This window comes from Miniopterus natalensis, chromosome 8, assembly GCF_054644295.1.
Source record: "Miniopterus natalensis isolate mMinNat1 chromosome 8, mMinNat1.hap1, whole genome shotgun sequence".
NCBI lineage: Eukaryota > Metazoa > Chordata > Mammalia > Chiroptera > Miniopteridae > Miniopterus > Miniopterus natalensis.
Window position 1 is genome coordinate 15,393,893 of NC_142088.1, and position 26,590 is coordinate 15,420,482.

At 37.0% G+C, this 26,590-nt stretch overlaps 1 protein-coding gene across 1 annotated transcript in view; it reads left to right on the forward strand.

Annotated features, from left to right (window-relative positions):
- The first annotated feature begins 202 nt into the window (after window positions 1–202).
- IKZF2 (IKAROS family zinc finger 2) overlaps window positions 203–26,590 on the forward strand; it is a 134,966-nt gene continuing 108,578 nt past the window's right edge. The window contains exons 1-3 of the mRNA XM_087819606.1: window positions 203–222; window positions 1,768–1,816; window positions 2,624–2,728. Of these exons, the coding sequence (XP_087675732.1) occupies window positions 1,783–1,816; window positions 2,624–2,728 (139 nt within the window). The 5' untranslated portion in view covers window positions 203–222; window positions 1,768–1,782. The remainder of the gene's footprint in view (window positions 223–1,767; window positions 1,817–2,623; window positions 2,729–26,590) is intronic.

Sequence of the window (26,590 nt, forward strand, 5' to 3'; positions counted from 1 at the left end):
TCGCCCGGCCTCCGCGCCCTGAGCTCTGCGGGGGGCTCGGCTCGGAGGGGGCGGGGGGGGAGAGCAGGGGGGGCGCGGAAACTTCTCTCTCTCTCTCCCTCCGTTCATCTTCAGCCCGACATTGTCACCTCCTCTTTGAGGGGCTAGAAGAAGCTGAGATCTCCCGGCAGAGCTGGAAATGGTGATGAATCTTTTTTAATCCAAGGACAATTTCTTTTGTATGTACGTTTCGTTTCTTCCCCCTCTTGCCTCTTTCTTTCCTTCCCTGAGGGTTAATGACCGTTTCAGGGATGGGGCAGACTTCTTTCGCTTCTTCCTGACGTTTCTTTCTTTCTTTTCTTTTTCTTTTTTTTTTTGTTTTTTTAATATGTGTGTGTGTCTTATAAATGTGTACGTTTTTAAAGAGAGAAACTCATTCGTAAGATATCCGAGGAGACTGCGCCCCTGGTAAACTTTACGGATGCCTTTCTTTAAAGCCTTTATGTAATCATAATTTGAAAGAATTTGATAACAGTACAGCAGGTTGAAATCTAAGTGCTATGTAGTGGCTGAGTTGGGAATTTGATCTGACTATTCCATAAAGAAAGAAAGAAAAGTTTTTTTTGGGGGGGGGTAGGGAGGGTGGTGGTGAAGAAGGGGAGGGGAGGGAGAAGGGAAGTGGTTTTGGAGACAAGAAGTGAAGCTGCCTGTTTTCCAGTAAGTAATGGAGAAATTCCAGGAGCCAGGGCTAAATATACTTGGCGATCAATACAGAAATGGCTCATTGTGAATAATTTAGCTGCTGGTGCAGTGAGAGTTTTGAAACTAAAGGCAAAAAGGACCAGGGCCAAAGGGAAAAAAAAATAAGTAAAAACCTCCTCAGGACATGTCAATTCTTTAAACTTTTTCCTTCAAAGAATACAGTTAGCTTATCGACCTTTTCATTATGTGAAATCAAAGCTAGGGGGTGTCATCTCATGCAATTTACTTTTGTTTCTGAGAATTAAGTTTTTGTTTTGCGTCACTGGTGTACGAGAACAATTCCCCAAACTTTAACAAAAGTGATTCCCTCCCCAACTGCAAAAAAGTTTATGAAATTTTCAAAATCAGAATGTATTAAGTAAGCTTGGCATTCGCCTCCTACCATGGTCTGGCAGGAAATTAAGGTTACATTGAACAGGTGCTTACACAGAACTTGGGGTAGGCTAAAATGTCAATACGGGTTCGGGAGTTGGGTGAGTGCTGCAGAAACCTTAGAGACACACTTGGGCACTAAGTTTTATGTTTTGTTTTGTTTTCTTACGTATGTTTGCCCTCTCCCCTCCCTCTTAGAACATGATGAACCAACTTGCAACAATTGTGAATAGAGCTATCTGTATACTAGGGAAGTCCTCACACTGCAGTGCGACTGTGGGAAGGAGTGAGTGGTAAAATACTTAAATCTCATTTAAAGCTGGCACGTTTGAGATGTGAGCCCCCCCCCCCAATTTTTTTTTTTGCTTTGAACCAAGTAAATTCTGATGAGGAGAGCCATTCCCCTCTCACTACAGCCCATCTCACAGCGCACTTATCTTTCCTATCCTATCTCCAGCAGGAATCAGATCATTTGCAGAAAGAGTTCAGTGACTTGCAAATGAGCACATACAGTACACTGTAGTATGTTTCTTGGTCACAGGTTGCAGCCGCAGCAACATGGGCTAACTGCTTGGAGCTTCAAAATAAGTTAAGCATTTAATGGCAGGATTGAAAGGAATCATTGTGTTAAGGGTATAATCTTTTGTATTGCAGCACTGCACTTTGACTATGGAAACAGAGGCTATTGATGGCTATATAACATGTAAGTATTCATTTTCATTACTTTTTTTTTATTGGTAATAAAATGATGCTCTTGTATTGCCTGTGTTTTAACTTCTCAACTGTAAGTCTTTATCACGGATTCTGTCTTATTTTCTATCTGTTCACAGTTTCACCTTTAAATGAGTTGGATAAAGTAACAGCATACAGTGAAATAGAAGGAGGTATAGGAATATACTTACTATATTAAGGATAACATGTAAATCAGTAGGAGCTTAGCAGATCCACGCTTTCCTACTCGGTTACTTTACCTAAGTTTGCAGTAGGTCAGGTTACATATATGTCTACTAATACGGCATGTACTAAATATTTACTACTCTGCAGCCTAATTTTTCAGACACATGTTGTTAAATAGAGTTAGTAGCTTCCTTAAGTAGACGTGTTTTTAGCCAACTCTCCTTTCACACATCCAACTTCTCAGCATTTTGGAAAATGCTCATTACAAATACTGTATGCTCAACGATTAAATTAGATTTTAAAAGAAACTTGGTTTTTTTTCAACTAAAGAATACTTTAGAAATCAACTGCTCCCAATTCCTCTTATTTTACAGTTAAGATTATTGTGATAATGAAATTTTGTAATTTTCTTACTGTGGGCAGGTTGTGGCTTTTCGTCATTTCATTCATTTATTCTATATTTCTAAATGATATTTCCTTATAGTTTCTTTTAAGGAAAAACGTATTACATTAAAAATTCAAGGCTATTCGTGCCACTGCATGAAACAAAGTTGGTAATTAGATTTTATGTGACAATGAACAGAAACCAAAAGATTTTATTTTGTGAAAGCAGGTGACAATGAGCTTTCACCTGAAAGGGAGCACTCCAATATGGCAATTGACCTCACCTCAAACACACCCAATGGACAGCATGCCTCACCAAGTCACATGACAAGCAGTAAGTCTTCTTTTTATGTTTTTTTCCCCTATTTCTCTAGCGACAGCCTTGAATTTGTTAGGTCTGTGGGGTCCTCTCACATTGTGGTGTAGCTGCTGCTATAGATTTTGCTAAGGAAAGAACAACAGAGATTTATTCCTGTTCATTCTAGTATCATAAAACATGAGTCTGCTTACTAGTCTGAACTATCCCAAGGTGGCATTTGGGAGCTGGTGCTTACCTGTATCAGGTAAGAAATGTTAGGCTTTTCTGGTTATTGTTTTGACTTGTCAGGTTTATGGCTAGATTTGTTGTTGTTGCTGGATTGAAAAAAAAGATGGAAACACGTCACTTCCAAAGGACTCTTCACAATAAAAAAGTGAAATAATTTTATATTGCCTTGGTGCAAAGCTAATCCATCAGTGGTAGAATTGCAGTGTTGCCTTTTTTTTTTTTTTTTTAAAATGTGAAAGTTTCTCCTCCAAAGTGTTGGATGTGAAGTGTAATTGAAAATTTGTGGGACTCATTTACATCAATTTCTCTAACAAAGTGAAAGCGTTTTGTTTCGGATTGTCCAGAGAAGAACTGAGAAAATTTGGAAGGATGTTTTGAACTTATTGGAATATACGGTTTTCGTTACTATTTTTGATGAAGAGTCATTCATTGATGTCGTAAATGCTTTCATGTAATAAAAGAGCAACTTGCATGCTGTCAGTGACAGGAGACAAAATACTTTAAGAATATGGTTTTTTTCCTGTTATAATATTTTATCAGTTTACTGATCAAGAGCAAATGCTCTATTATTCCTACTCAAACATAATTTGAAATCTTGTGTTTCCCTTATAGTTTTGGTATATGTTATATTCTTGTATAGAAAGCATGTCTGCCTTATATTTAACTTCATTTAACTTAGAAGTTTTCTGTTTGGGTGGTATGTGAAGGAAAGGCATTCTTTCCTGTTTTTTAAAAAAGTGAAGATTTAATAACTAAAGAAAATTGAATCATTTACTGAATTATGAGCACATCCTTGGGTTAATTCTCGTTATCTGGAGAGTAAAAATTTTCCTTCCAAATTTCCTCTTACAGTTCTCAAAACTTAGAAGTTACTATAAAGCTACCAGCTTTGGAAGTAGTAAAGACTCCTGAATTATAAGCAAAAGTATATAGAGTACTGTTGAATACATTTTACAATCCATTAACTTTAAGTGATTCTAGCTATTGACTTGAATTTTTGATTAAACTATGTGAATTTACTTATTTAATAGTTTTCTTTCTTTTTATTAATGGAAACACTTCCTAGGAAGATTTCATTCTAGAAGCAGTCATTGAAATTCCTTTATCACATAGAAAGAAAAATTAATAGTTAGTGAGTGAATGTGTATTAAATTATAGTGCTAATGTCTTATAATGGATCTTGTAGCATTAACTTATTTTTGCTAGTTGGCTATTGATTTCATAAAAGTTATACTATTACTGTAAAGTAGGCAGCACAATTTTTACATTTTAACAGTGTTACTAGTTCTTTGGTAGAATTGATTTTTATTTCTCAGATAATTGTTGTATAGTTCCCTAAAGAGTAAAGACAGATGAGTGTGTGATTTCTGTTAGCCAACTATTTACCTACTGGCTTTAGAAACATTGAATATAGGGCGTGGATATTAATGCTGATCGTAGACTTTTGACTGTTGTCCCCTAGACAGCACTAGAATATCAGCAGGAAAATGTTCTTTAATTGGTTAATTGCCTCCTTTATTTGTTAATTTGATTCTGGTTTAGCGAGTACTGGCTTCAGAAAGGCAGTTCACCCATTTATTTTAAATATTTAGTGCAGAGTGCAGACATGATCAGTTTGAACAAATAAGAGCTGCACTTTTGACGTTTGGGCTTTTCACATCCAATAGCAGTAAAACTGTGTTTGGTAAAGAGGACTTTTTGTTGTTTTGTTTTAAACTTACTAGCCCGTGGCAATTTTGTGTTAGTACGGTTTTTGGCTAAGCTGCACGTGTTTTCGCGTTCCTTTCCAAAGCGTTGCAGGTTAAATATTTTGGCTCTCACTTCAGAGCTGTCTTGCATCCTTTATGTGGCCTCTATTTACAGTATCTAGGTTACCCACTTAGGTGTTAGATGGAGAAGATACCCATTTTTCCTTTCTGTTAGATCTAGGAGAATATCAGCATTTGAGATTGCCAGAGCAAAAAGTGGTAGAGAGAGACTCTTGTCTATTAATTTGAACAAGAGACCTAGAATCTGTCACTCATATTTTCTTGTAACTTGAAATATTTGTGTGTGTGTGTATGTGTGTGTGTGTGACCTGTCAAATCACTTGTGTCTGAGATCACTGGTTTTCGTAAATGCCTTTACATTCTTGATTTCATTAAATGAAAAGAACTTAATTTACTTTCTGCATTTTTTAATATCTTCATAGATACTTCCTGAAGGGCCGTTGCTTCCAAAAACAGAATTGCAATTTTGATTGAAAGTATTAAAGCCAAAAGAAAATGTGAAAATCTTTCCGGTAGATAGCCTCTAGTAGCAGACAGGAGTGTATGTGTAGGAGGAAAAGTTATTTTAAAACAAGTCTAGAAAAAACATAAAAGAATTAAAACCTTTGACTTTTACAAAATAACGACTATTCTGGCAGTAAAGTAGTGGTAAGATGTGAGAGCCGCCTTATGTGGGGGCTAGGAAAGTGGTCAGCTTTACTGTAAGGTCCCAGTCATTTGTTAGGTTACTCGATGACTATTCTAAGATGAAGAATATATGTACAACTTGCTGCCAGCTACGGTATAATAAATAATGACGGCAGCTATCATTATTTGACAGGGCTAGAAGAGAGCATCGGCAACGTGGGACAGAACTAAAAAGGCTATCATGCCTGACAGTTTGGGGTTTTAGAATTCAGCATGTAGGATCATCTTAAAAAGAAGTAAGAAGTGTTAGTGATCTTAACCTTTTGTAATGACTACGTCCTGTGTTTTAGAATGGTTTTTCTTAGAGAATGTTAGACTTTTTCTTCTGGAATAAGGATCCCTTTGATTAGAAGATGAGCATCGTTGCCTGAGATCATTAGTGTACATGTTGAGTCTGCTGACAATCTTCGGTGTCAGGGATGACAGCATGTGCCTTGATGGCTACTGGAAATACACAGTGTTAAGTTATTTTAAAAATAGCTTCTGGAAGTTAAGAATCTGAGACAGACAACTCAGACAGAACAATATAAAAATAATCCATATTGTATTTCGGCCCATCAGATGAGACTTGCTGTGTGATGCCTTCTGTTTCTGGGTTAGCTCGTTTCCAATTGTTGCGAAGTTGCTTCAGTATCGGTTTCAAACTGGTCTATACCTGCTGCTGACTATTTTGGAAAAAAGACAAATTTTAAGGTTCAGAAAATTGTAATTAATTTAATTTTTCTTATCCTTTACTTTTGTAATGCCAGTGAGTAAATTGTATTTGAAGGTAGTTAAATGGTATGAAAATACATCCTGACACAAACTTCGCTTCTATGACTTTAAAATCTTTGCATGGATCAAGTTCGCAGTCAATACTATTTATCAGTCAGTTTGATGGCCAGATGGCATGTATGGAATTGGAAGAAGTAGTAATTCTAGTTTTACAGGACTCTGACCAATAATCAGGTCAGGGAATCTAGTTTATTCTTTTCAGAGTGCTTCGGCTTTATATATATATTTTTTCTTAGCTCGTTTCCATTTTTAGAACCTAGTGAAGCAGAAGTGTATTGTGATTTCCATTTTTCATATGTGGAAATGGAAGCTTAAAGAAATCAGTCGGCCTGTTAGGTCCCTTAGAAAAGGACGTTGTCAGGATTGGGACATAAAACTGTGATATTACCTTGTAAGTTAGTTGGATTGCTTAACTGATATTTCTCTGTAAAGTCATTATCTCAGGATGCCCACCATGTCCAATGCTGACCCATGTTTTAGTGACAAGAGCAGTATTACAGAAGTAGAAGAGGATTATTATGAGGGTGGAGTAATATCAGATACTCTTGCTCTAGTGCACTTTAAAAAAATAACTTATATTATGGGATTCACCAGCTTTCTGAGTTGTGTTCCGTAGCTTAGTTTGGCAGTCACCCTTGGTTGGGTTTCTGGAGCATACACCCTAATACACATCGGGTGGGCTTGATGGAAAAACTCACTGTTTTCTTGTAGTACTGAGGTTTGTGTTAAGATACTCAACATATCTTAGTTTTAACTTGTTAGAAAATTTTTCTTAAAAAGTTAAATTTGAATTTTTTACACCTCGTCAGAGGTAAGTGTCATGGCTAGATACCCAAAGGAAAAAAAAAGAAAAAGAACCAAAGAAAGTATATATGTGCAGGGAATTAACAGAAAAAAATGCTGTATTTTTTTACTTTGTACCTCATTTCTCCCTTCCCCCCATTTTTAGGCTGCTTTAGAGTAAGAATAAAGGTCTGTCTTCGAAAAACAAAACAACTTGTTATAGAAGTGTTATCCTTACTGCCTTTTTTCCCAAATCAGTCTTCTCCATGGAAAGTACATTTAAAAAAAAATGTAACCAGATTAATTAATTTCTTTTGGGAGTCTTCCTTCAAGCCCTAGTGAACTGAGACCTCTGGGTCTCATGCTTATCTCCCCCAGCTTTGAATATTGATACATGTTGATCTTATTCTGAAAGATCAATAGCAGAGTCAGTCCTGAAATGAGTAAAATATGTTGTTTTTTGCTCTTTCCCTTTATGTCTGTTTATATCAAATATACTTATTGATCTGGTAGTCTTTCCCCCTTGTGAATTAATCAATACTGAGAATATTTCTGCTTTGAAATAGGTAAGGAGTATTTAGGAACTATTCCCTTATTTTTAATGTTTAATCACTACTGGAACTAGAGAAGGGAAGGGGGGGCATAATTTCTGAGTGTACTTAGGATGCTCCCAGCACTACACTCTATGCATCCATAGTATTTTACTCCCTTTTATAATACAGAAAACTGAGGTTCAGTAGCAGTAGATTGTAAATGGTTAAAAATAAAGGCTTTGGAGCTATATGGACCTGTGTTAGAATTCTTACTTGGCCACTAACTTACTGTGTGAACTTAGACATACTGCTTCGCATCCCTGAGCTCCAGTTTCCTTATCTGTAGTATGGGGATAAGCAATGGCTATTCAGTGAACTTTTGTGAGGTTTGGAATGAGTCAGTCTATTCAAAATGCTTAGCACAGTTTCTGGCTTATCCAATAAATAATCACTGCAGCTATCAGAGCAGTCGAGTTACTTTTTCATTGTCCGATGACTCATAAGGAAAAGAGTTTGCTGTCAAATCCAGATCTGTTTGAAATCCAGGTCTTTTCTTCTTTCCTTTTTACTACGTAGGTCTATGGAACAGAGGCAGGCATTGCTAATAATTTAGGGTAAGAACTGAAGGAAAGACCCCTGTATTATTTAAAGCATCTATGAAGATTTTGGTTAAGAAAGAAGTAGAGTTTGTCTATATATTAGAAACTCTTTATATTGGGTTCTAATGTTCCTGTATTTTATGTTTTTGGTGATATGTAAAGAAAAAGCATTACTTACTGTTGGTGCTGCAAAGACACAGTATTAAGAATGGAAAAGAAAAAGTCCTCTTAATAGAGTAACCTGTCCATATCTAGAATCAATTCTTTCTTAGAAAGTTGGCATCTAAAAGTTCACTGTATTGATGCCACTGGCAGTACTATAAATTCTCATTTTGATAATATTAATCAAGTGGTATGCCTGATTGTTGCTAATTGTGCATTTGGCGGGTAGTAGTTCAGGGGTTTTAAATGTGAAGTAAGTGTAACATATAATGATCACTTATATGCATTCATCATATTGCTGTATGGTTCTAGTTGATTAATTCAACAAATACTGATAGGCTACCTTTTTATGTGCCAGGCCCTGTAAGGCGAATCCAAAGGTGAATAGTACACCGTCCTTGTCGGCCAGGAGCCCACCCCCTAGTTTGAGACAGACACCTAAATAGGGCATTATACTATGGTAAGCGCAGTGCTCTAGTTATTATGGGGAATGGGCTGGGGAGGGTACTAGTTCCGAAGGCTTCCTACAGGGAGAGGCTGCTTGAGCTGAGACTTATTAAATGAATAGGACTTAGGAGAGAAGTAGAAGGCTTTTTCAGTAAACTCACCCACAGTGGTAGCTGAGAAATAACAGATGTGTTCTGGGAAATACAAGCGGGCTGGTATTTTTGGATTTGTAAAGTTGGAATCTAGGAATCTGAGGCCAGAGATGACTCTGGAGAATTAATCAGGGTAAGATAATGGCATATCTTGTATACGAGGAGACTCGGATTTCATTCATTTTCAAGGCAGTCAAAGCAGATGACTTGTCTTTTGATTGACGTGGATACGCTGGCTGCAGTGTGGGGAAAAAGATTTGGGTGGGGAACAGACGAGAGGCAGGGGCTTCTCTAGCAGGCTGTTGGAATGATTGAGAGAAGCCATGAGAGCCAGTGGTAACGGGGACAGTAAGGAAGAGAGGGATTTGGGAAGTACAGTAGCTCCCAGTGGACAGGACTCCCATAGCAGGATAAAGGAGAGGAGGAAGTCCATGATGACCCCTAAATTATTGGAGAGATGGTGATCCATTCCCTCAGGTGAGATAGGAAATACTGGAACAGGTTTCCAGGAAAATATTTAGTTTAATTCTAGATTTAACTAAAACAGAGCGCTTGAAGTACCTGTAGAATTTGGGAGAGGATAGCAATCAGGCAGGTGGATAGATAAGACTCAAGTGTGAATTTTCCTAATTAGAGAAATCTAATATGTATCTTGTGGTTTGGTTTCATTCCCTCCTGTATTACTTTAACAATAGTTTAGTATTTCTTAAAAATTCTTTCCGAAGTAATTTTCAGTATTTGATCAGTGACTGTACTCCCCTCACTGCTCCATTAAATCAAAATTCTGTATTGAAATGTATGAGCACAGGTTTTAATGAACTCTCTTTGCTTAATGGAGTCCTTTTATGCTAGTCTCAGATGTTGGATTAGTTGATGTGATTGACTCACTAATTTTTAAACAAAATATGCCAGCCCTTCTCCTTAAAAATTTTATGATATATTTAATATCATAACTTTTATGGTTATACATTTTAAAAAATCATAAGGCTAACCTATGCCATATACCCCAGTGCCTCTAACTGTAATGATTTTTCTTTATTCTGTAACCTAATTCCTTATAAATAAGTATATAACTTCAAATATATAAGGAATGATTTTTTAACTACATATTGACCAGTTCTGCCACATTAATTAACAGTGGAGGAATTTAATAATTTTGTCCAGAGCCTTTTTGAAACTTTGAGGTAAATATACATACATGATATATATTATTTGAAAATGGTTTGGTGTATACTTAATTTTGTAAAAAGCTTATGGTATTGTGCCCCCTGGGGTAAAATTACTTAGAAGGAAAAGTGTAATATAAAAAAGAAAATCTTAACTAACACATTTATTGCCTCAAAAATACCTGTTATGGAACTTCGTCTTAAAAACGTGAGCTCTGATTATCCTAGACACCATGGAATTCCAAATGAATGTTAATGATGGAAATACTTCATCTGAGAGTTCCTGTATGTGGAGATTCAGAACTCTCTAGAGAGATGTTTTTCATCTTTCAGACATTGATCCAGCCAACATTTATTAAGCACTTGCTTTGCGTGATGCACCACTGGTGCTGGGGCACAAGAAATACGTTAGTGTTCTTGGTAGGGGAAGACGTTGTCTTTCAGGGTTCAAGAGAATTCATGTTTTATTTGAGACTTTTTTGGGATATTTACTTGAGATAATCCTATTGCATGTATAAGCAAAAAAGTGTGATGTGCTCATCGTGATTCACATCCATTATAGATGAATGAATTGCTTCTCATCTTTTACCATCAAGAGTTCTTAAAAAATGTATAAATTTGAAAATGCACCATGAAACTGACAAAAATACAACCAGCTTTTAAGATAGGTTCCCTCAGGATAACATTTCCACAAGAAATTTTTTGTAATGCAAGATTTGGCTCTCAGCCCTGCAAGTTCCTAAACTTGATGGGCGGCACATTTACAGTAGACCCATATCTCAGGGTTGGCTCACATTAAACAATGCTATAAAATTGGTCTTTAAAATCAGAATGCCAATTTGTGTCTACACTTTGGCTACAAATAAAACAACTCCCCCCTCCCACCCCACCTCAACCAATTAACACAGGGTCTGAATCACTCCAGTTGGCTTGACCAAATCATTTTGTTATTGCGAACCCATCTATATGGGTAATCAGAGAAGATCATTTGTATCACGGAATCAGTATGAAGGGAGTTAGTTATGTAATTCAAATATTTAATGGCATCCAACTAAGAGAGCCTCATATGTTCAGCATCACATTAGAGATGCATTGCCGTTGGATCCACATGGTTAAAGTCCTTCATCCAATTCATTCTTCCTTGGATGGACATGGTTTTAGATTCTCTAGATATAGGCTCAGCCAAAATACTTCATTTCTTTTTTTTCTCAGCTTCCTTGGCTAAATCCCCCAGTTTCGGTCTTTAACTTATATTACTATATATAATCAGGTTACAACCAATTCTTGCAGGCGTAGGATCCATTCATTTTCTTGAATGTAATTTTACATTTATTAAATGCTGATTTTATAGCTTAACTCTGTGAAAGCAACCTGATGACACCTATAAAGAATACTCCAACTGTTACCATCACTTCAGACTTCCATTCACAGGAATGTTGATGGGTGATGTGGTTTAAGAGGTATTAATATCTATTATAGATGAAGGTGGAAAATAGCACTGCCATCTGAGAAAGACACCTTAAGTTAGCTGGGGATTCTGAAGAGCTAGTTTATAGGTCAGCAGGAGCAAGCAGCATACCAGTCTCATGAAAGCATTGAAGTAGTAGCCTGACTACAGCAAAGAGATTTTATAGAAAAATGATAGTATTTTAGGTTAGTAAATAGGGAAGGCTATCTTAAAGACTGAGTGTGAATGTAAGAATATTTTTCAGAGCATACGTACAGCTTTATTTTAGGGCCATACATTGATTACAAAGACGTTCATTGGAAATTTCGCAGATGCAAGTCTTTGAGGAAGATAGCCATACCTCATTTCTCTCTTCACCCCCAATATAGAGTGTCATACTGGTGCATTGTAGAAACCCAGTCATGATTCATTGAATTAAGGGACTATTTATGATTAACGTGTTGCACATGTTTATTTAAATGATGTACTTCTGGCCTATTTGAGGAAATTTGGAAACTTGATTCCTTAGATGTTGAAATAACTCTGAAATCCTGATTTCTTGTTATTTTCTCTGTTTGGATATGCATTTATTTTCTCTGTTTGGATATGCACGTCTTACTCCAAAAAAGACTTTGTAATCTTTAGATCAGCACCAAAAAGGTGATCTCTAAGATTCTAAACAGCTCTTAAGTTTTCTGATTCTATAGAATCAAAGTTCAGTGGAATCAAAGTTAATATAAATGTTTCCATAAAGGTTTTATAGTTATTATCATCATTGTCGTTACTAATAACTTTATATAGCAAATTTAGAGTTTATAGTCCACATGCTTATAATTTTAAAATCAGTTCTTTATCACTTTTTTAAAATTTCTTTTAGTAGCATGTACAAAATGAAATGCTTCCATTAACTTTTCTCAAACACTGCAGATATTTTGAGAAGCACATAATCAGTGTAAAGTCACGTTCTAATAAATTAACATTCCGGTGTCTGCACCTTTGACGTTTTTGTCATTGCTCTCATATTATCATGGTAGTGTACGCCTGACCATGTCAGCTCTACTTACTTCTTACTAAGACATCAGTATGCAGGGCCTGGTCATATTTTGAAGTGCTAGGGTACTGCATTGCTGTTTCTCTTGAATTAACTTTAAGAATTTGTGGTTTAGTTCTAAAGAGGCATCACTTCTCCTACAACTATATAAAACATTTTCTGTTATGGTAGTTTTCATGAAGATCCTAACTGTTTTGTGTGTGTTTAAAACAAACATTAGCAAGTAATATTTACATACAGAAATCTATTTCTTTTATAAGACATGTCGTACAAGTCTTTTAATCAGACATGTTAATTATCATATAGATAGTCAGACATAGATTGCCTTATTTTCAATATATGTTACCTTTTTGACTGAAAAAGGACCATTTTTATCTATACCTTTTAGGCTTGAAGATATATGTTTAATTACTGATTAAAATAGGTCCATTTGTTTGTATTGGAAATGATTACTTAGATCATTAGAAATTAGATTAAGTATTCTTAGGTATTAAAAGTAGGAAATAGTACTTAATCATTTTAGGTACTGCTTTAAAATTACAAACACTTTAAAAACATTGATTCTAATATAATATTTAGAAATATAAAATAAATTCTGTTTGCAGAATATTGAGAGGAGTAATAGATTTTGTTTGGATATAACTGAGAACTAGAAAACGAAATATGAGATATTTTTGTGAGTCTGCTGTTTTTAAACTCGCAAAATATGAATTACACATCGCCATCTGTCTGAACTGTGACAGATGAATGACCTAATGACAGTTTTTGGATTCAGTTTCTTGAAAACAAAAATAAACAAAGAGGAAACACCCTCCTGCCCCCCAACAAAACACAATTTAAAATGAATTATTATATGTAAATTGTTATTGTAGTAAGGCTGTTTGCATAACACATTTTTTATGAATTTGAGTAGTTTTAGTTGGCCTCACAGTTTGAGTCCAATAGCTGGTAACAGATTGGTAGAGATACTATATTTTCAGCAAATCAGAGAAACTGTAGTTGACTAAACAATTGCTTTCATACAACTGGATGTATAGAGAAAGTGCCATTTATATTTCAAAAGCGTGTGTATTGTGTATGCACATGTGTATGCTTATAAATGCAAAGAGTAAGTAGGTACAAGAAGGGAATGTTGAACTATTGATAGGGTTTACTTTGCTGTATGTGAGGGTAAACTGGGTACTTTTTTATTCTAAATCGATCTTCATTAGTTGGATCTTATTTTCCCCAGAAGATCTTTTACTTGTACAATTAAAAAAACTAAGCCTGGCCGTGCGTGGCTCAGCGGTTGAGCGTCGACCTAGGATCCAGGCGATCAGGGTTTGATTCCCGGTCAGGGCACATGCCCGGATTGTGGGCTCGATCAGTGACTCTCTCATCATTGATGTTTCTATCTCTCTCTCTCCCTCTCCTTTCCTCTCTCTGAAATCAGTAAAGATATATTTAAAAAAAAACAAAACCCCAAACTAAAACTAAAACAGTCAACTATCTTCTCAAAGAAATAAAGTATGGAGTTATTCTGGAAGAGAGCTGATGGTATCTCTGACAATATAAGTCTAACCTTGAAATTTCAGTGATATTATTGACTCATCGAAATGGACTACTGCCATTGGTGATAAATATTGGTCAAGGGTATTGTCATTACCAATGCTGTCGACAGGCTTACTCATTATTATTTTAGATTTAGTCTGAATATAAGGTATTTTCTTAATGGCTATAATACAGTGGAATGTATTTTTTTTAAATGATATTCATTCCTAGCAGGAGATGTAAACAATGTACATACAAGTGTACTTCTGGTGATGATAAGGAGACACTGTAACATTATGATTCCAGAAAAAATCTGAGTAGAGTAAGTTAAAACTTACATTTAGGTTCTCTGTCCTATGTTGTATATAATAATAATGTTTACTTTTTTCTTGTATTGAATTTATTGGGGTGACTTTGGTTAATAAAATTTATACGTTTCAGGTTACAATTCTGTAAAACATCATCTGTACAGTATATTATGTGGTCATCACCCCAAGTCACAACTTCTTTCATCATCATTTATCCCCCTATAACCTCTTCTACCTCCCCCCTCCCCCTTTTCCTCTGCTAATCACCTTACTGTTATCTCTGCCTAGGTTTTGTTTGTTGTTGTTTTGCTTAATTCCTCCACCTTTTCACCCAGCCCCACAACCCCCCCCTCCCTTCTGATAGCTGTCTGTTTTCTATCTGTGAGTATGTTTCTATTTTGTGTGTTAGTTTATTTTGTTTATTAGATTCCACATGTAAATGAAATCATACAGTACATGTCTTTCTCTTATTGGCTTATTTCACTTAGTATAATGCTCTCCAGGTCCATCCAGTGTCCATCCGTGGATGAGTAGATTAAAAAGCTGTAGTACATTTGCAGAGTGGAATATTACTTGGTCGTTAAAAAAAGGAAGGAAATCATGTTTGCTTTTTAAAAAGAGATTTAGTCCCTTTTTCATGGTCATTTGAAACTCAAATCATGTTTGCTTTTTAAAAAGAGATTTAGTCTCTTTTTCATGGTCATTTGAGACTCCACTGAGTATATCTTATAAAGATACATTGTTTTTAGCAAGACAGCTGTGGTATGTTGCTAGTGGGAGTAGGACCTGTGAAAATCATTTTATCTGAAAGGAAAGAGCAGAGGTGTGAAGTAGAAAACATAAAAGAAACCTAGCTTGAAAAGAAAGAAAGAATAGCCTGGCTGGGTGTGGCTCAGCGGTTGAGCATCGACCCAAGATCCAGGAGATTGCAGTCTGATTCCCGGTCAGGGCACATGCCCGGGTTGCGGGCCTGATCCCCAGTCAGGGGCGCGCAGGAGGCAGCCGATCAATGACTTATCATTGATGTTTCTCTCTCTCCCTCTCCTTTCCTCTCTCTGAAATCAATAAAGACATATTTTAAAAATAATAAAAAAAAGGGTTCCAGGCTTGAAAGACTGAAGCCGTATAAAAGCCAATATAGATTGCTGGCTGTTGGAGACTAGTGGTATTACTGATGACTGCCTTGACTAATCAATTGCTCCTATACTTTGTGAAAGTGACTGTGGAATATACAGTGTGTGAGAAATATCCTAACTGGTTGTGCTCCTAAATTATCACTAATGCAGTAAACTTGGGTTTTGCTCTTCAATTGCCTTTTTGCTTCACTTCAGTGGGAGAGAGCGTTGGGGAGTTAGGGAGCCATCAGCCTGCTGTAAGCCTGAGTTAGGGAGACCCGGTAAGGCCTTTCTCTGCTGTCTTTTCTTTTTTTCCCTCTTGGAAGGTGGCAGTGAAGAAGGAACTTGATATTGAGCAGATGAGATGGGGTTTTGCATCCAGGTTTTGTTCTCTGATCTGCTGTTTTTCCATTTTCCTTCTGAAGTACGTAAGATAGGAGCCCCAAGTGTTTCAAAAAGACTTTCTTGAGGTCTTACTGTGTCAGAGGCCTAGAATTCCCGGGTGGGCTTTTCCCTGCTAGAACTCTTTAGAATTAACCTTGTGGTAATACTGCAGTAAAAATTTATCAGACATGAGATGAAGTTCACACATGTGTCATTGTTACAGGAAAGGTTTACTAAGTGCATGAATAATAAAAACAAGATCAGAGTATATGTTTAACGTGCTTAAGGAAAGAAACTTTTTATAAGCCTGTTAAAAGTGGCATTTTGTTTGCAAGATACTTGATATTATTCGAAATGCTCTGGAATCTGACGTAGGATGTGCTCATTAAAACTTAACCTCGATACAGTCTCAGAGGAATCTCCTCTTCCATGGCATTACGAATGCTTTTTATTTGTTACTAGAAAATAATAAACTTGTATATATATTTTAAATTAAAGAATTGAGTTTTCCTCTTCCCTTCCCTCTGTAGTATAAAAAAGTGAGCCCTGAGATATATCAAATGTGTGATGCTTAGACAGATACTTCATCTCTTGGAGTCTCAGTTAGTAAAACAGAGATATTAATATCGGCCTTGTCAGAAGAGTGGCAAGCATGGAAATAATATATGTAAAGTCTCCGGAATGGTGACTGGCGTGTGGCGAGTTAACCAGAATGGTAGCTATTATTTTTTGTTGTTGTTAGATAAAAAGAGTATGAGAAAAAACTTGAATCAAACAACTAAGAAACAGATCCCGCCAACACGTTGTATTAAATAGTCTTCCTTCTCGGAAGGACCTGCTTTTAGTCTGCTTTTTATCAACAAGGATAAAAAACATCCAAAGCGTTGCCGATAACACATGAGATATCTACATCACTGACGGGCTGTTTTGCTCTTCCTCTGAGTGCTGTCCGGTAGTCCTTGTTTGAAAAGAAATGTGTGTGCCGATAGGCGGCGATTATTAATTCTGTTGTATTGAAATCAATTACTAAAGGAATCAAACAAAAAGTACCTAATTAAATAGAATCACAAATAAACCTGCTCTGTTTGTGAGGGATATAATTGGAATGGTGATTATGCGGTGGTAGCGCATTTCATTTGAAGATGGGCCTTCGGAAGGTGTGTTTGGCGGCAGGATTTGACTGCAAGGGGTGCCTGCCTCCTGACCTGGCCCAGAGTGGTCTTTTAGCAGGGTCTTGTTTACTTCTTTACTAGATGTGTTGGTGAGTGAATTCCCAGTATGGTTCTGAAATTTCACAGACTCCCATACTCACGATGTTGTGTGTCCTACATCGTAATGCATTTCTGTTTAATATCCGGAATTCTGAGAATTGGGTATCAAACTACACTAATGTTCAGCTTTCCCCTTTTACCTCGTGAACAATGGAGTAGAAAATTGGATATTTGTTTAAAAAGAATTCATAGCAAACTAGATGTAAACAGGCTACCCATAGGTCATTTGGTTCAAAGGGGCAGAAATCTTTGTGACTCTCAATGAGATCACTGAAAGATACACATTTTGCTCTACACCTCCAAAATTTAACGCCTCTTGGGTCAGGGTTCCTGTCAGCGTAGTGACGGTGCAATGGGTCTTTAAAACCAAATGATCTTTTTATCATGGAGTGGCCTCTTCTCTCAAAATCTAGGAAACCTGTATCACTTCCTATCCTATTTTGTCAGGACATCTTATCTGCCCTGTGTGACTGGAATCTCCCGAGGGCAGGGAAAGTGACTGTGGTCTCTGCAGCCTGAGGTTAGCAGCCTGAGCTCCGCTGGAGAGCTGAACAGACTTGGATTCACACCGTGGCTGCGCTGAGTGTTAGTCTTCCTTTCCTCATTTGTAACGCAGGGGAAGTCTGCGCTTGTCTCTTAGCGTTGTTGTGAGGATTAATAAAATAGCTTTAGTGAAGCTTCTGTCACAGTGCCTAACATATTTCAAGAAAAAATTCAAGAAATATTGGTTTCTCTCTTCCACAGAAGCTAGCTAGCACACTGCCTTAAACATACCAGTCTCTCCGTTAAGAAGGTTGCCTATTGATTTTTAAATATGAGTTACAATATGCTGGTTATCTGACTGGACACATTAGAGCCATATCTCCGTATTCCAGCATGTTATTACTCAGATTAACCCCACAGATGTGATCACTTCAGCGCTATGTGTTTTGAGGTTACCCGAGTCCAGATCACCCAGCTAGTCTTTTTATCCACTAAGTAAATACCCTAAAGTTAGTTCTAGCTTAGACCCTTAACTGTAAACAGAATTCTTTGTTGCACTGAAAGCTTCAAGTACTTAGAAACAGCACATGGCTTCATAAAAATAGATCTTTTCAGGCTAGTGTCACTCATATAGAGATAGATTTTACAGAAAACTTTAAAAGATTGTAGAGAATCTTGATTATATGTATATATATAATTGAAATTCACTTTGATTATTTTGGTTACTTGTTGGTAAGAAGTATGAGGTAAGAGGTACTGCTCAGAAAGTTTATAGTTTTAAATTTATTATATTATTATTATTTTGACTAATGAAGATTTCTGATCTCCATGACTCAAGATCTCTCAAATCATAACCTGGCCACTTAGTAGACACATGGGAATGGGATGTAATACTGCTGTTGCATTTAGTCAACTCTTATCCAGTAGCTAAATCCCAAAGATCACCAACCAAATGGCTCATCCTGGAAACGGTACGCAGTTCTGCTTATCCTAGATTGTGAGACCAGACCTCAGTTTTCTTAGAGGGATTGTGATAATTATCACATTTGTCCATGGTATAACTATTAGAACAGTACCTAGGATCAGATACACAGCCTTTACCAAGGTCTTTTCCCCCATTTTTTTAATCTGAATCCTTTCTTGAAATATTGTTTGAATGTGTCCAGGCAGTTTTAGATCAGCAATCATTATCCAGTTTTACAAACAATTTTTTTGTAGTCATTCCTATAGCTACAAGAAATAAGGCAGTGTATTTAATAGCTTGGAGAATACCAAAGCTCCCCATTGTTCAAACAGTAACAGATCATCTTCTTAAGAAGTAATGTTTTTGTTGCTTCTTTCTTGGTTTCTCTTTATTTAAAGAAAAAAAAATGTTACAACAGAATTGTATGTTATTTGGAAATGTATGAAATGTAGTTCGCTTAGCATAAGGTTCTATAAATTAAGCTCATGATATTTAACTGGCATATGTAGGAAAGCAGTGTACTTAAATCTTAACTGAGCTGAAAGTGTTTGTATCTGTAAGTAGCAATTTAATGATAACAGGTCATCTGCATTTTTATGTGGAAAAGAACCCTTTGCAGTAATCTGTAATTTTCTGTTTGCCATTTTCTTCTTTATTGTGTAAGTGGTTGTAGTTGAATTACTGTAAAACACTTTTAGCTACTAATAAGATGTTTTTAATCAATTAAAGTGCATTGTTACCTACCCTGGTGGTTCTTCAAGATGGTAGGGGACTTCCGCACTCCCACTAATGCTCGCTTTTCAAGTGTAGAGTTCATGGATATTTCTGATATGAATACATCTTCAGGATCCTGTATCTGGATGGGCACAACTCTGGTGATTGATGCCTATTAATCATACTTATCACTTTATAATAAAGCATTTTATTGCTTTAAAATGCTCTCATGCTTTGAATTGGGTGTTTTTATTTCTTTGTTGCCTATGAGAGACCCTGGGCTTGGTAATTAGTATTTATTTCCAAGTGTCTCTTTTAACCACCTGTTTTGATTCTCGATTGCTGGCTATTGACATAAAGGAAATCACCTGAATCCATTAGCAGCCCTTATATCTCCATCTGCAGGTCCTTTCCTCTCTCAATTTACTTCTTTAGATACCACTGATGTTTTGACTTTTAAATCTGTTTAAAAGTTTGTTTAGTACTGTTTCTTTCCACAAACTCCACATTCAATCTATAAGATACCTTTGGCTCCGCTTCTAAAATTCATCCTGAATTTACATAGTTCTCACCAGGTTCACTCCTACAACGTTAGCCTGAGCTACCATCATTTTCTTGCCCCCTAAGCCTAAAGTATATTAAAAACTTACACCTGGTCTTGCTGCCTTCATTGTTGCCCCTCCATTCCCCATAATCCAGGCAGATATACTTTCTAAAATCTAAATCACATTTTAGCAGTCCATAACTTTAAATACAAAAGTTTCCTATTAAAACTAGAATCAAATTAAAATTCCTTTCTAAAGTCTGTAAGATCCTAAAGGATGTGGCTGCTCCATCTCTGACCTCTTCCAACATCCATCTCATTCACTAAACTCTCAAAACACCTTCCATCTCTCTTCTCCTTGGACATGGCACGTTCATTTCCCTTTGAGAGTCTTTGTACTTTCCAGTTCCTTCTGGTTGGAACACTGTTCCTTCATAAAATTGTGGGAAAGCATCCTTCTTTTATCTCAACTCAACTGTAACCCTTGGGTAGGCTTTTCCTAAACACCCTACCTAAATAAGCCCCTCTTAGGCATTCTACTAAATTACCCTATTTTCTTTTCTTTGTTATACTGAATAGTATCTGAAATTATCTCATTTATTTATCTCTTCTTCCGGTACACTCTTGCAGAACATCTGTCTTGGTCACTGATACAGCCCCAACACCCAGAACTGGGCCTGGAACATAGTAAATAATGAATGTGGGCCCAAGGACCAACTAAATTCCTATCCTTTCTCTTCTATCTGTAGAATTATGTGTGTGTTCATATCTGTACAGTAAACACAGTAGTTTATGCTGTAATATCCATTTCAAAGCCTGTATTTTAGAAATCTGTATATTGAGGGTCAAGGTCACATGGGGAGAGTGTAGTAGAACAAACCTTGCCTTCTGGCTCTTGGCCTAGTGTTACTTCCCTTATGTAATATACTTATTCCTTCTTTTCATTCATTTATTTACTTGTTAAAAATACAGGGTATCTGTCTGCTCTGGAACATACCTGTGAGTGCCACTGTTCTCATATTTTGGGGTGAGGTCCAGTGGAAGTGGTTAAAAGTACCGACTTTCAATTTATGTAGATGTGGGGTCAAGTCCTGGCTCTGCTCCTTTATATTAAGGTTGAATTTTAGGGAATTGTTTTTTCAACTCTGTAACCTTGGGAATGTTCCTTGGATTTTTTGCATTCAGTTCCCTCAACTATAAATAATAATGCAAGGTTTTAAGAAATAAATGCAGTAGCTAACATAAAACACTTAGCTCATTTTCTTGGACAATTAATTGCTGTTGTTTGTAGATTTGTAAATATTTGCATGTAGTTTTTGTACTTATTAGACATGCTTCCTACTTGAAATATAAGTAGTATCAACTCAGTCTAAAGTTATCCCTTGCCTTCTAGAGAATGTTTATTTTTCTGATTTGATTGTTATATATTTAGAATATTCTTTTCTATTAAACAAACAAATTAAAAACAAGTTCACCATCTGCAAATTTCACTTTTACAAATTGGTTAGGGTGTTTCACAAATCTGTTTTATTTTATCATGGTAACTTTTTTTTAGCTTTTCTATTTAATTTTATATTACAGTTAATAGTACTTTAATTATTATGGCTGATTACCTTTGTAATTTAATATTCTCTTAGTACTTAGGAAAGGGAACACTGTATAAAACCAATCAAATCTCATTTCTTTAGTTCCTAGGATGTTTTGGAAATACATATTTTTTAAGTTAGTTAATTGTGTGGGAAAATGGCAAGTTATAACTTTTTAGGAAAGAATATTGATATATCTAACCCAAAATTCTGGTGATAGATTAGGATCTACAGAAAAACAAAGAAAACAAGTATACTATTGATTCCAAATCACCTTTGTTTTGGTGGATTAACTGTCTTCATTCTGTGACTCTGTGGACATAGTAAAGATCAATAAGGTGTTCAGAATGGGGTTAACTATCTGGAAGGAAATGGTGCCGTCTAAAGCCTGCAGCTGGAAAACTCGAGGATTCGAAACCAAATTGATTAATGCTGGATCAGGCTATTATCCAGTGAGTAAAGACTACGAGCTGGAACTGATGTAGCGTGGTTTTCTTTTTGGAAAATAATTATCTTAATTTTAATGGTGCTCCACTTGGTATTTAGTAAAAATGCAGTTCACTGAGAACGTCCATGGGGTTTAGAAAGAGACCTGACCTCTGTAGCTTAGTGGTTTGACACTTTTGGGAGCGGTTTGAAATTAGAATGTAAAGTCAGAACAGGATGACTTCAGCTAATGTACTGTTTGCCCTTGAACCCTGCCCCACAACCTGCCAGTAATGATAGGTCTTTGACAAGTATAACTGCCTCATGCCCATTTTATTTACAGTTTTCACAGCTAATGAATAATGAGAACAATGTCCCCCCAGACCCAGCTGTTTACCTTGCTAATAGCAGTTTACGGATGGTGCATGCTGTGACTGTGACAAACCATGTCCTATAATAGCATTTGATGTAAGTAGCCGCTCGCCATTCCGTATTGTGGTTGGAGCTGAAGAAATAGAAAATTGGTCATTTCCCGGCAGATAGCAGTAAGTTTCAATTCAGTCAGAATGCCGTATGTGCTGGGATAGGTTTATAATTATTACCCAAAGATGGATGGTTTCTTGGTGAGTGTAAATTTGTGCAGCAGTAATCCATTAAGAAATCAATAATCATTCCATTCTGATGTGTAGTTCCTATTCACTGTTATAAATGTGTACCCAGAGCTGAAACCAATGCTTTTTTAAAAAATTGTAGTTGACACTATTGGAAATGATGGGATTTATAACATTTTTTTCTTCAATCAGATTCTTTTTTCTTTGCCTGTGTGCTCTTGCCCTATAAGGCACACCTAATAAATGGCTGCATATTTGCTTAACGTTTAAAAAAATTAGATCTCTTTTAATGTTTTTGTCTTCTTTTCTCCATCTTTTAATTAGTTGTTTAGTGGCAAATTACTTATGAATTTAAAGTACCTTAGTCTTTTCCCCTGTAACATGGAGGTGATTTTTCACTGAATCTGCATGATCAGGAGAGTGGTAGGTTCTTTTTAAAATACAGTCTTAACTGTAAAGCTATCGTCTCATTAAAAAACAAGTCTAACATTTATTTATTCCTGGCACCTACTACGCGCTGTGCTAGATGCTATTGTGGGAAGCAAAGATTATGACAACATTGATCATGCTCTCAGATTAGCTTGCATGTTAGAGAAGGACGGAAAAGACAAATCAGCACAAATAACGTAAGGATGTGAAGAAAGAAGAAACGTGGTGGAGGAAACTTCGGCTCCGAAACCATCCATTACGTAAGTTCCGAACTGGAACTTCGGTGTCGGGGCCTGACAGCTCTGGGGGCGATGGGCTGTGGGCAGCCCCCTTCAGCCCCGGGGCATGTGGCCGGTGTCACGAAACGCTGCCATGGCTGGGGGCCGAAGAGTAGTCTAAGCAAAGGTTAGAAATAAGAATGGAGTAGGAACCGAGTATAAAATTAAAACAGTGGAGAAAGACGGAAAAGGAAAGGAAAACCACCACCGCCCAGGTGATCCCAGGCCTCCCTCCCCCCTGACCAGTTTCTTAATTGTCCTTCCGTACTTGCTCCATTTTACACTGGTGGGGTTGGTACAGTGCCAGTTCAGCTCATATGCAGACTGCCCCATCTCAATACATATGTTTTTTCTTTTCTTTTGATACAAATTGGATTACGCTGTGCATACTGACTTACAGCTTGATTTTTAAATTGGGTGTTTGTTTTTTTAAATATATCTTTATTGATTTCAGAGAGAGGAAGGGAGAGGGAGAGAGAGAGAGAAACATCAATGATGAGAGAGTCATTGATCGGCTGCCTCCTGCACGCCCCCGATTGGGAATCGAGTCTGCAACCCGGGCCTGTGCCCTGACCAGGAATCAAACCTCGATCTCCTGGATCCTAGGTCGATGCTCAACCACTGAGCCACGCCCGGCCGGGGTTAAATTGGGTGTTTTTAAAAATATGAACACTTATAATAACCCATCTATATTGAGGATGCACATGCTTTGCTTAGCTGGTCCTTCACTGAGAAACGCTTGGTTTCTAGGTTTTCGCTGTAACAGTGTTTAGCGGGAATGTCCTTGTCGATCCATTCACCTCAGCACATGTCTTTAGGATAACCTGGCTGTAGAGTGACTATGCCAGGAAACCTGTGCAGTGACCATTTTGGTGGATCAAGTGCGGTCACATTGCCCTTTGTAAAGCTTGCCGATTTCCACTACAAGTAGTGTGGGCCCCTGTTCCGGCACCTTTGAAAACACTGAATTTCATCAATTTTGGCTAATGTGAGGGGTGGGGATAGTATCTACGGATATTTGACATTTCTTAATCATGGCTACTTAAACATTATTTCATATGTTTATACACAGAGATGTCTGTGTTTAATTTCTGTCCCTGAAGAACATTTTGCTCTGGCATTCAGGATAAACTATAATTAAAATCTTTACTAAGAACTACGAAAAGGAAGAACAAGTTTTATTTGGGGGCCTGTCTATTGAGGAAAATTAAATGGGAGGATACTGATCGTTTGATGTTAAGTAAAAACTTCCAGATGTTAAATATTCTATAGCAGAAGATGTATCTGCTTGTATTTTCTGGTTCATTTTGATAAATCCTGTAGCAAGACCTTCGAGCACTTCAGTCAAGTTCAAAGGGTAATGAAATCTTAATTGTTATATTATGACACCTGGCTACTTACGTGGCAGCAGTTCTTTTAAGGAGAAAAGTGTATTTAAAGAGTAGAAGTAACAAGCAAAGAATACAGAAAGAAAAATAGGACTTTACTTAAAAAAAATATTTGATTGGTTCCGTTTAAGTGCTAGGTGACAGACGTAGAAGGAGACACCTTACAGAAGGTGTGTGGGGATAAGGGGTTGCCTGGGTTGGACCCCATATCTCTCTCTTTCCTATTTCAACACTGGTAGATTGATAAGCCTGTCAGTAGATAAGCAAGTTGAATTGTCTGGAAACTTCCAGGCTAAGCCTACTCCTGAGAGAAGCTGACGTCCACTCCCCTTTTCGTTTGTTTTCTTGTATACTTTTTCAGGAAAGCGCTAGGTTCGGACTTGCCCTGTGTTTTACTCACACGGGAAACTGAAATAGGCCGGAGAGCAGAGAAGGTTCTTTGCACGACAAACATGTTTTTCATGAGAAATTATGCATCTGGGTATGTTCTGTAGTTCTGTAGCTCCCAGTCTCTCCAAGATCTAGATTGTTGGAGCCTGTTAAACAGTATGCTTGAGGTCACCAGGACCTGGGCTCGTTCTTTGACTCAAAGAAAATTCTGAGAAAGAACAAAATTGTATCTCTTTCCCTTTCTTGCAGCTCTGAAATGTCAGTTTGAGGATGTAGCTGATTCGCCGTTTGGTTTTTGCCTATAAAATCACATTTTAAAATATTAAGCGCCCAGGTTCTCTTCTGGGGCTGTGTGTGTGTGTGTGTGTGTGTGTGTGTGTGTGTGTACACTCATGTCATTCTTCTCATCACTGAGAATAACCCTGATGAATCAAAACACTGATCACATTTTAAAATATTAAGCGCCCAGGTTCTCTTCTGGGGCTACGTGTGTGTGTGTGTGTGTGTGTGTGTGTGTGTGTACACTCATGTCATTCTTTCATCACTGAAAATAACCCTGATGAATCAAAACACTGACTTTGAAGTGACCCCAGAGGTTGTTTAGAACTACTTCCTAAACAAAGCCAGCCTGCCCCTGACAGCATGAGTGACAGGTGGTCCCTGGGATTGTGCTTGACCGCTGCAGTGTGGGAGGAAGGAAGCTCACTGGTGCATTGCTGATGGGCTCTAATTCTTAGCAGGTTCTTCCTTATATTGAGTCCTCATCGACCTCTCTGAAATGTTACTGTTTTTACTATGACACAAACTAAGTATCTTAAGGGTAGTTTTAGATGCTTTGTTCTATGTTAGTGCTTGTGGATTAGGATTTCATGTAGGTGTTTAGAGTTTTATATTGGCCCTTGTCTTTAAAAGATTATCATAAAGTCTTTTCCAGAAAAATGCCACAGGTGTTGTGCTTAACATATATATCCCATCTCTTTACATCTTTGCCCAAATAGATCAAGTAAACCATCTAAGTGTGGTTATATAACAAACAAAAACAAAACAACAAAAACTCTGACTTTATTTTCAGTAATTTACATCTTTTTGTTACTTTTAGTTATTTTACCCTCAAATAACTTTAAGTCTTTAACAGTTCAGATTAAATTATAGTTAAAATGCTGATTTGTGTGGAAACTTTGCGTGTTTAAAAGACAGATATCCATTGATTAAGTTTCCGTCTTAGGCCCTGGCCAGATAGCTCAGTTGGTTAGAGCATTGTTCTGATATACCAAGGTTGTGGGTTCGATCCCCAGTCAGGGAAAATAAAAGAATCAACCAATGCATGTATAAATAAACGGAACTACATCTCTCTCTCTCTCTCTCTCAAATCAATAAATAAAAATTTAAAAACTGTTTCCATTTCAAATGCAATGTAAACTTTTGTCTTTATGCTTTGAGGCTTTGAGACAAAAGTGGGATTTAAAAGTGAAGAGGTATATAGAGAGGTGTTGAAACTTATGAGAAAGGAATGGAATCATCTTTCAGGGATTAATTTAGTTCAGGATGTGGAAACTTACAAAAATTTCCAGCTGAAATTTCTTAAGAAAAATTCACAGGTGAAAAAGAATGTGGAACCCCCTCATGAGGGTTCTAGGCATCCACATTTGTTCCCCTGG